Raw genomic sequence first — 11,747 nt, 5'->3', positions numbered from 1 at the left:
TGTTTGTTGTAAGCAAACTATTAAATTTGATATAAAAATATATATTCGCAGTGACTTAATAATCCTTTTGCCATTGCGATATTCCGAGTATAGTGAAATTCTTGTTTGTGGAGGCAGAGGAACGAATATTTTATGTTATCATGTCTACCCATTCGATAGATTACAAAAAGTAAGTAATATATTTGAGAATTTGTAAGAAATAGTAATAGGTTATGTACGTAATAAGCTGGAAACATGTTAGTTAATTGAATCGTAGGTAAATGTAATTACAAAATTTATTCGAGCGAAGCGATAGTAAAAATTACTGAAAATTAATTAGAAAAACAATTGAAGCAGTGGGTTCTTGATGGAATAACACTAACTTGATAAGACAAAATATAATTCAAGATATAATACTAATAGAAAAAAGCCATGGCACAAATTAAAAAGGGTTAGTAACGTGTACGCTAGAAAATCCGATGATACTGAAAGATAAATTCTGTAAGCCAGTAGACCAATCTTATTCTACGACATTAATGTTAAGAGTTAAAAAAAGGAACGGATGTCTGCCGCAGAAATAAGGATTATTAGGTGGAAGTAATATCAAAGGATAATGTGAAGAATTGCTCAGTATTAGGTTCCTGGAAGGAGCAGGAAAGAAAGACTAAGTTAGTAGTCCGGTGTCAGACACCGGCGGAGCTACACGTACGAACGGAGCGAAGCAACAGCGAGAGCAGCCGAACGAGGTGGGGGTAGCCCAACTGTGTACTTTTTAGTTCAGTTGCGAGTGTAAGCGCAACAACAGTTGAGCGATACTCACTCTCCGAGGCTAGCAGTCGACGAGGAGCCAACGGTGGAAGAGGTAGCACGGCTAGCAGGAATTTTCATTCCACACCACGAATGTAAGCGTGGTAGCGAAACCGTGCACTTCAAAGCTACCGTGCACGGTAGCCTCTCGACGAGAGCCCGTTTACGGGATACTACAGTGCCTCCGTAAGGGTATCGACACTGCAAGGTGTAGTTCTTTAGAATCTACATCGGGCAGCCCCGGCCCCTAGATCTGTAGAACGAGAACGTCAAGAGGATCCCTAACCCAGTTCTGTCTGAGTTAGTGAACAACCGCGATTTGGTGCAGGGAGCCAACCCCGAAGCCGACGTGGCACCGGGCCAGTCGGCAGACAAAAAGGCTTCGTCTAAAGTTAGGACCATTCGCCCCCAAACCCCCACGATGTCCCGAGTCAGATCTCGGTCACCCCCCCGTTCCAAGGCGCCTACCCCGCCGACACATGAGGACTCTCGAATAGAGAGTACTAATCCTTTTCAGGTCCTCGACACCGACGGATACTCGACCGACCAGAGGTCACAGAAAGATGGGGAATTTCAAAAGCCCAGAAGATCAAAGAAGAAGAAGCCGAAGAAAAGCGAAGAGAAACCAAGCGAAACAGAGGACATGGAAGAAGATGAGGCAGATGCGGCAGGCAGAGGCACTAAGAAAAGAACTCGGACCGAGAAATCCGAGAGCGAAGAAGAAAAGAGTGCGAAAGAAGAATTAGCAGCCATGAGGGAAGTGCTAAAGAAGATGAGTGGCCAATTTGAAGAACAAATGGCAAAAAAGGAAGAAGAAAATAACCGACTAGGTACCTGAACAACAGGTAACATACCACCGAAAACCGCCTGTAATAAAATTACAGAGCGTGAGCGAGACAGGGGCCATCCTCAACATTGCCCAAAAACAAAAAATCATTACGATTAACAAGATCTCCAGGAGCGGTAGGGAAACCCTAATACAAACCAAAAGCCCCGAAGACTACAGGAACATGGTTAGGATAGTGGAGGAGTACGCTAAAGCATACGAAGCCAAAGACAAAACCAAAAGGCTACAATGGATAGCCTTCCCGTTAGACGAGGATAGGAAACCCAGAATGGTTATAAGAGGGCTACCAACAAACACCACAGAAGAAGAAATAAAAAACGAAATGGCAGCACAATATAATATTGTCTGCCATTCAGCGAAAAACATGTCCACCAGAGCCGGCCCAAAGAGACAGCTTCCAATGTTCGTCCTGACTCTGGACCATGAGGACGTCGAGGATGCCAAGCGAATCACAAACCTGTGCCACATGAAGGTCGTGGTAGAGGACCTACGAAAGGCTAACGGACCAACGCAGTGCTTTAACTACCAGGGCTTCCACCACGCCCAAAACGCGTGCCACAAAGATCCTAAGTGTGTGAAGTGCGGTAAAGACCACCAAACGAAACAGTGCAAACGGGACAGAGAAGTTAAAGCAACCTGCGCTAACTGCAGAGGCAGCCATCCAGCCAGCTACCGAGGATGCCCTAGGTGCCCAACATGGGGAAGAACACCACCAAGGAGGCCACAACATCAAGCACAACAACAAAGACGACCGCAAGCAACCGGGGTTTCCTACGCCCAGGCCACACAAAACGCGCAGAACAACACAGCGATCCCAGACGAAGACTACCTAGTCAGAATGGTCACCAACATAGTGACTAAGGTAGTCAAAGAAGTGATATTGGGCACCAGGGAGGCACAGAAGTAATGCTGACAGAAAAGTGATACTTGAGGATAGGCTCCTGGAATCCGGGCGGCATAACAACAAACCAGAACATCTTAGACGAAATCGCCAACAGATACGAGATGGACATCGTAGCGATAGAGGAAACCAAACTTACCAACAACTTTAATCCAAAGTTTCCTGGATACGATGTATATAGGAACGGCCACACGAGAAGATCAGGAGGAACAGCCATCCTAGTCAAGAAGGGAATCAAACACACAAGTTTCGCGACTCCACCACTAGTAAACATGGAGGCAACAACAATAGAAGTGAAAATGAGGCAAGGCGCAGTCAGAATAACATCAGCCTACGTAAGACCTCAAGACCCATTAATGGATGAAGACCTCGACGCGTTCCTAAACATCGCCGAATCAACACTAATAATAGGAGACCTAAATGCGAGATCCCCCAACTGGAATGATAGAGCTACGAACCGAAACGGAAGATTAATAAACAGCTACATAGAAAATAACAAAGATACAATGGCAATGGGCCCAGAAGATCCAACACACTTCCCAGGAAATGGACTACCCACACATATAGACATCGTTGTTGCAAAGAACCTAGGACTTCAAGCAGAACTAACCACATTAGACGAAGGGAACACAGACCACAACCCCATTCTACTAGAACTAGGAACATGGGAAGAAACAAATCAACCGAAGAGAACTAAAAAGAAAATAAAGTGGACAAATTACAAAAGATTAGTTAGTGAAGGAATAAACATAGTGCCAACTATAAACGATCCAGATCAAATAGAAGAAAAAGTCTTAGAGCTAGAAAACATCATACAAGAAGCGATTAGAAACAGCACAACGGTAGAAGAAGTAGAGATCCATACGGGAAGGTTCAAAGACATACCACAAGAAGTAAAAGATCTTATAAGGGAAAAGAACAGAGCGAAGCAAATAGCCAGAAGAACGAGAAACAGAGTAGATAAAACCTGGGAAAATACACTAAACAGAGAGGTGAAGACGGCTCTTCGACTACACCGCAGCGAAAAATGGGACAACTTCGTACAAGAGATGGAAGAATCAGACCCAAACATGAAAAACGTCTGGAAGCTCCAGAAAATGCTAAGAAGCGACAGAAAACCCATCCCCCATTACATGGAGCAAACGGCATGGTATACTCCATAGAAGAAAAAGCTGCGATGAGGTCCACACTCGAAAGTGAATGCAGGCTAAACTTCCATGAAGACGAGGACGACGACTTCTTAGAAGAAGTCGAAGAGCAAGAAGAAAGACCAGAGGATCCAGAAGACATCATCTCCCCAATATCACCGGAAGAAATAAACGAACATATAAGAAACAGTTCACCGAGAAAAGCGCCTGGTCTAGACGAAATATCAAATAGAGCCCTAAAATACCTTCCCAGAAGAGCCATAGTGTATTTTACAAACATAGTGAATGCGATATTAAGATACAAAAGATTCCCAAACAGATGGAAAGAGGCCCATGTCATCATGATCCCAAAACCTGGCAAAAACCACACGTTCCCGCAGAACTACAGGCCAATCAGCTTATTTCCAGCGATCAGCAAAATAGTGGAAAGAATCATCCTCAGAAGACTGCAAGCGGAAACAAACAGACTAGAGATAATCCCAGAAGCTCAATTTGGATTCAGAGCAGAGCACTCCAGTGAGCTACAAGTACTCAGACTAACTGAATACATAGCAGCTGGTTTCAACGATAAGCAGTACACTGGAGCAGCATTCCTGGACGTAAGCAAGGCTTTCGACCAAGTATGGCATAAGGGACTCATATATAAAATGCGAGGCTATGGGTACAGTGGGGCGATGACGAGGCTGATATCTTCGTACTTGGGCGACCGGAGCTTCAGGGTTCGGATAGGACAAGTCCTGTCCGAGCTCGGGAGCCCGGAAGCTGGGGTACCGCAGGGAGCAGTCCTGTCACCCCTACTGTACACAATATATACCGCAGACGTACCTAGAACTCCGGGTACCATTATGAGCCTCTACGCAGACGAAACAGCAATAGCGGCCAAACATAGAAATGTAGATATAGCAGTGACCAACCTGTAAACAGCGTTAGAAGACATAGAAGAATGGAGCATAAAGTGGAAGATAGCCATCAACTCGGAGAAAACGCAAGCGGTACTATATAAGAAAGGAAGACAACAGCCAGAAGAACAATTGGCGGTGCAGAACACCCCCATCGAGTGGAAAGACGAAGCCAAATATCTAGGAGTCATCATGGACAAAGGATTAACCTTCAAGAAACACGTAGAAGCCACATTCCAAAAAACCAACATAACAAGAGCAACACTCAGAGGACTAACAGGAAAGAGAAGTAAACTAAGATTGAAGACTAAAATAAGGCTCATAAATAGTATAATACTTCCGATATTAACGTACGCATCTCTCGAATGGGGACACGTGTGTAACACAACAAAAAAGAAGATACAGGCGGTCCACAACAACAGCCTAAGAGAAGCAGCCAAAGTCCCAAAATACGTTGCCGAGCGATTCCTCTTCAGAGAACTACAGCAAGTAAGAGTCACGGAGATGATGACAGACAAGGCCAGGGTAAAATTTTCAGAACTGGAACACCATCCAAGCCCAATACTGCGAGAGATGCTAACGTACGACGCTCTCCACCGGTGGAAGCATAAACGTCCAAAGCAACAAATATTGTAAAGTGGGATAAATAAATAAAAGAGTGTAAACAGTGAACGATTCGTAGCTCGAAAACAAGTGCCGAAGAAAACGTAACACACGTAGGTCCAATACCACGATCACCTCTAAGGTAAGTCAGATATAGAAAAATACAGAAGGGCGTAAGCCCCCAAAAAAATATATAAAATACAAAAAAGGCGAAAGCCCCCAAAAAAATATAAAAAACCAAAAAAAACCCAAAACAACTCGAGCAACAAGTCATTGGACAGAGCTCAATGGGGTTAGGTACAATGACTTTGGACCCAAGCAAGCAATTTTAGTTCCGCGGATAAGTAATTAAGAAGATAAAGGCATAGAGCGCTTCACGCTGCCCTAGTTTTTTGCATTCGATTAGGGTACCACATGGAATCTTATTATCCAGGATTCCATTGTGAACAGCATTTGGCTACGATAGTTGTGCCCCCATCGCGCATCAGCGTGCTATGGGGGGGAAGGGATAGTCTGGGGCATTGGAGCGAGGTGGGGTGATCCCTGTTTGTACTCGGGTCAAAACACCTCGCCCCAATGAATTGTTACACCCGAATGTACTTTTTCGCTAGGGTGGACATCTCCCACAGGTCGGGTTGAATCAAATTGCTTGCTTGCTTGAAAGAAAGACTAGTAAATATATAATAGAAGACAGGATCGACATGATTGTCAAGGATTTCAATACGAGTACAGGTTTGAATTAATAGAAAAATATACAAGTGTAGAAACAATGGAAATATATACGACTTTGCATGATGATGATTCTAGTGAGATCATAGATGTATTCTTACGAAAAAGAAGTATCTAAATGTATTTGTACTGAAAGTGTTTTAATGTAACGAGATAACTATGTAAATAATGAAACTGATATAAATTAAAGACGATAGCAGAATATGCACGTATTGTGTATCGAATCCTATCATGTATCGAGAATTTATATACGGAAAAAGCTAAACGACCATAGAGTTATGGAACGAAGACGAAGAACGAAATAAACTAAATATGTAACTAAAATAGTGGAGTCATGTATGTCTTACGGGGCATTGTTAAATAATTTATGAAAATATATTTGATATCACTGATAAAAAAAATAACAATAGATAGATAAAGGCCGCATATCTTCTAAAATGAACAAAGTTTAGCAAGGAGGATCAAAAGCTTCCAAAGCTTCTATGTGGACTAACAGGTCTAATTTTGATTTTCATTTTAATCATACATATATTTTACATTTATGACTTTATTGTCAACATGTGCCCTCTTTATACTCTGGTTATCGCATGTATTGAAATTTCTATTTAAAATGGATGAAAATATATTGGTAAAAATATTTTAAATACGTTTTCATAGTTTTGACATTTAAGAACAAAAATGGTATTTATAAAGTCAGCAAAAACTATATCCACTAAAAAGATATACTTAAAAGTAGTTGATATCTCAGAGTTTTTGACGAATATTTTTTTCTTTGATATGTCGTTTAATAATATTATTTTACGTTGACAAGAATAAACTACAACATTTAAAATAAATTGATAATTCATTGAATTGGAGTTATAAATATAACATTAGTGAGTTAGAATATATCAGGGATTTGTTTGTACGCACATAGAGATATTTTAGTAGAGGTCAAAAGTCGCCTACGTAGATTGCTGGGACATGGCCAACAGATGAGGAACAATCTGTTAATATTGTAAAAATGTATAAACATTTCTTCTGTGCTACTGGATTGAGAACTTATTTTGTTAATATTGTATTTATTGAGTGGTGGATATAAATTAAGGAGGGCTGTGACCGAAATGATCCAAGAAGATGACAATTCACGTCGTCTTAAGAAAGAAGAAAGAAAATAATATGGAAATTAATGCTCACTGAGCATTATCAGTTTAACAGATGTAAGCGTCATGGACTACTTAAATAAATATATTACTTATTTTCAAATTGCTGCTCTGAAAAATTAAACTAGACGGACATATAATCGTTTTCATACTAATACAGAAATATTTACATCAGGATAGAAAAACTTCAAATATCGCTTTTGGTATTGAACGATATAATTTGGACATATCGAAGAATGCTGAGAATCTCCTGGACAGCCAGAATAACCAATGAAGAAGTAGTAAGAAGAATAGAGAACAGCAGGGAAATACAGGATTCCATCAAAATAAGAGAACTGCAATACTTGGGTCATATAACTCGTGGTGACAGATATGAACTCCTAAAATTAATAATGCAGGGAAAAATGTCCTGGCTGAGAAATCTCAGAGAATGGTTTGGATGCAGCTCAACTGAACTCTTTCGGGCTGTAGTGTTAAAAGTTAGAATAGCAACGATGATTGACAGCCTTCGTCGCGGAGATGGCACGTCAAGAAGAAAAGATATAAAAACGTATAATTTTTTAAAGTTTCTTAGTTGAAGATTTGAGAACTTTATTATATACTTCATGAGGAGCAAAGAGATTGTATTTAAATTGTTTGATATACCTAATTGGATGAAAAAAGTAATAGAATAGACATTGAAGACAGATTAACAATTAAACATAAACTTATTTTACCGTTCGAATAGTGTTTGATAGATGTGACAGCTCAGTTTCTATAATATCTTAAGTGAGCTTATTTTAAAAATTTACTTAATTTACCATTCTTATAAGTATTTAATAATATCGATGTGAAAAACTAAGGTGAACATAAAAATTAAATATCTAAATTATTCAGTGTTAAATAACTATGATGCATAAGAAGAGTAAGGACTAAAATTTGGCAAGATTAGGTAGGTACAGAGTTCCAAGAAATGCACATAGGAAATAGCAATAACAATCTCAGCAAAAACATGATTGTACAAAATATAAATGAGTATAAAGCGGATCAATATCAATAAAAATGTGTGTGTGTTGTATTTTAAAATACAGAAAAAATATTTGAGGCACAAATTTAAGTCCAGTCAAGTATTTTTACGACGTAAATATTTATTTTGTGTGTTGTACCACCGAATCTACTTAGCGACATGCGACAGGTGGATAATCAAGTCCACAATAAACACTGCTGTGCGGCGAAAATTTCTTTGAAGTCGACTGAAAAACCGACAGCACGACGGATAGCGTTAATCCATGCGGCGTACAGTCCATATCAACAAAAAGTTCAACGCACACGAGCAAATTTGTGTCAAATACAACGTACAACATAAATGTTTATTAATATGGATCCGCTTTAAGTCTCTCTGGGTTTATAACAAACAATTTGTTAATAAAAATAAAGAAGAATAAGAAAACGAAGATACATTTTTACTACCAATAATACAAACTTGAAAGTTGGTAATTATGTTTTATTTGCATAATAGTTATGATAATCGATATTTTTCTCTTTGTCAACTCTTTTATATGGCAACATTAAAATGGAATTTGACATAATATTTTCATCCATTAAACTGCATAAAAATAAAAATAATATAAATATATCACGTCCTCTTCTGTGCCCATTTAAAATCATCAGCTCGTGGTTTGCAACCCGTGCACATTTCAATTATTATTTCAAGTGTACTCCAAAACCGAAGTTTTTCCAGTGGCCAATTTAACCAACCGGTTGTAATGCAAAAGTATGTTTCGTGAGGTGCTACATGGTGTATACGGTGATGTCGACGAGGAAGGATGATTCGGTATTCTTGCAGGAAAATCACCCAACTCGGCAAATCAAAGTATGTATGGGACCATTTATGAATCTGAAAGAAACACATGTAAATAGCAATAAACTAAAACAAAAAGAAAAAACAAACATATTTGAAATAGGGCTTTTCATCGATTGCCATTTGTTTCGAGCTTCTGTCATGTGTTGTATAATCTGTGTATAATATTAATATACACGGATTATAGGACATGACAGAAACTCGAAACAAATTAATGAGAATGAAAATCCCTATTAGGGAAGCCGCCAAGCAAAATGGATCATATTGTATCATACTGTTATATTTGGTGTTTGGTATTTTATTTAACAGAAAGATAGGTATAGGAAACCCTAATATAAATTGAAATCTAAGTAAATTTTCTACTCGATAGACTAGTAAGATACAGGGTGTTCTATTTAAAATAAGTAAGTTATTACAGCTTGAATTTGTTAATAGAACAATCTCATATTTTGACCACCCTGTAAGAAATTTTGTTGCAGTAAGCATCGGTTTAAGTATGCTAAATAGTCTATTATTAAGATCCAAGAAATAATTTGTTAGTGATTCTTAGATTCGTAGATACTTATTTTTTTCTAAAACCTTACATTTTCATAAAAATCGAAATAAATCAAAACACCATGTATTTAGGTATAGGGAACCCTTATGAAAGTATAGCTTATTTTTTAAGGTCAATTCAGTAATGTCATAAGATGTAGGGCATTCCATAAGAAAAAATATAACTTTGATATACCATTCTTTTTGGAGCACCCTGTATAATTCACATTATTTTTAGATTGTAGTATTATAGTATGTATGTATATGTCTGTGAAGAAATTTTTTTTTTAAATATCAAGTGGTTTTCCGTACAGAGACCGAGGCGAATAAGATGAACCATCCTGTATATATATATATATATATATATATATATATATATATATATATATATATATATATATATATATATATAATGTAAAGAAAAAAGAAGTACTTTGTTGACTTGTTTATAAAAAACACTTTTGAGTTTCGGTGGGTTGGAGTCAATAAAAAGGGGCTGTTAGAATACTATTTTTTATTACTCGAGCTTTCGAATGTGTTTACATTCATTTTCAAGAGCTAAAAAGTAACTGATAAAGTGGAAACAAAGATCATGTAAAAATATAACTCACCAGATAAATCTAGATTGGTTATTAAAACTTGCTAACATTAATACATATAAATAAGAGGAAAACTATTAATATCCATAAAATGAATTCTTCCCAGATTATAATATATTATAATATAATATAATTATTATAATATAATTTCCCACAAAAGTGATTGCCGAATCAAAAAACCGTCTTGTGCTTTGGCAGAGCATGTGATTGACAAAGATCATATCATGGATTTTGACAACATAAAAATTTTGTGCAATGAAGGTAATAAATTCAAAAGGACTTTTTTGGAAATGGTATCTATTAGTAGAAGTGATCATAGTTTAAATAAAAGATCAGAAATTCAAAATTTAAGCAAAATTTATAATTACATCATTTCCTTATAATTTTAAATAATATTCAGAGCACCATAAATATTTCACTTTTTTCACATCCTTATTACATTTCTTTTGTACTTCTGTAAACTACTAAAATATTTTTTTCTCTACTTATTTATTTCTTCTTTCTTTTTTTTTAACAAATCATCACGTTATAATATATTTAAATAAATTATTTTTAGCTACTTGTCGATGTAGGCTGATTTTTTCACTGACATTGACTTTTTGTATTAAAATTTTTTTCCAATTTACCGATCATTCAAATTCAAAATTCATTTCAAAAATTTAAATCTTTTGGCCATTAATTTATATTATGCAGTCTGGGAAGAATTCATTTTATGGATATTAATAGTTTTCCTCTTATTTATATGTATTAATGTTAGCAAGTTTTAATAACCAATCTAGATTTATCTGGTGAGTTATATTTTTACATGATCTTTGTTTCCACTTTATCAGTTACTTTTTAGCTCTTGAAAATGAATGTAAACACATTCGAAAGCTCGAGTAATAAAAAATAGTATTCTAACAGCCCCTTTTTATTGACTCCAACCCACCGAAACTCAAAAGTGTTTTTTATATATATATATATATATATATATATATATATATATATATATATATATATATGCAAAAAGAATAAAGCTTCTAGCAAAGCTTGCTATTGCTTTTATGAATTAGAACGCCATAATACATGGCATTGGAGCACAAATTCGTCAAAACTTCCGTGATTTAACTGGCACCAATAGACTGATATATCGATATTTCAAGGTCTCCCTCTCATCAGTCAGTCGAGCTGGTACTACAAATTAAATCACGGAAGTTTCTCTGAACGTCTCCAAAAATTTCGCCACTCTAGTGGCAGCTTACAGAGGCGCCATCTCTTTTGATGGCAGGGAACGAAGACGATTTAATAATACCGTCTCCTATCCTCTGAGCTATCGGAATGTGCAAAAAGAATAAAGCTTCTAGCAAAGCTTGCTATTGCTTTTATGAATTAGAACGCCATAATACATGGCATTGGAGCACAAATTCGTCAAAACTTCCGTGATTTAACTGGCACCAATAGACTGATATATCGATATTTCAAGGTCTCCCTCTCATCAGTCAGTCGAGCTGGTACTACAAATTAAATCACGGAAGTTTCTCTGAACGTCTCCAAAAATTTCGCCACTCTAGTGGCAGCTTACAGAGGCGCCATCTCTTTTGATGGCAGGGAACGAAGACGATTTAATAATACCGTCTCCTATCCTCTGAGCTATCGGAATGTGCAAAAAGAATAAAGCTTCTAGCAAAGCTTGCTATTGCTTTTATGAATTAGAACGCCATAATACATGGCATTGGAGCA

At 37.3% G+C, this 11,747-nt stretch overlaps 1 protein-coding gene across 2 annotated transcripts in view; it reads right to left on the bottom strand.

The window, feature by feature from the left end:
- Window positions 1-8,517: 8,517 nt before the first annotated feature.
- LOC126881647 (plasmanylethanolamine desaturase) overlaps window positions 8,518-11,747 on the bottom strand; it is a 749,932-nt gene continuing 746,702 nt past the window's right edge. For both annotated transcript variants that reach the window (XM_050646023.1, XM_050646027.1), the window contains one exon: window positions 8,518-8,931. In XM_050646023.1, the coding sequence (XP_050501980.1) occupies window positions 8,671-8,931 (261 nt within the window). In that variant the 3' untranslated portion in view covers window positions 8,518-8,670. The remainder of the gene's footprint in view (window positions 8,932-11,747) is intronic.

Source organism: Diabrotica virgifera, chromosome 1, assembly GCF_917563875.1.
Source record: "Diabrotica virgifera virgifera chromosome 1, PGI_DIABVI_V3a".
NCBI classification, from domain to species: Eukaryota; Metazoa; Arthropoda; class Insecta; order Coleoptera; family Chrysomelidae; genus Diabrotica; species Diabrotica virgifera.
Note: the sequence above shows the minus strand (reverse complement) of the source record. Positions and strands in the feature narration are given on the sequence as shown.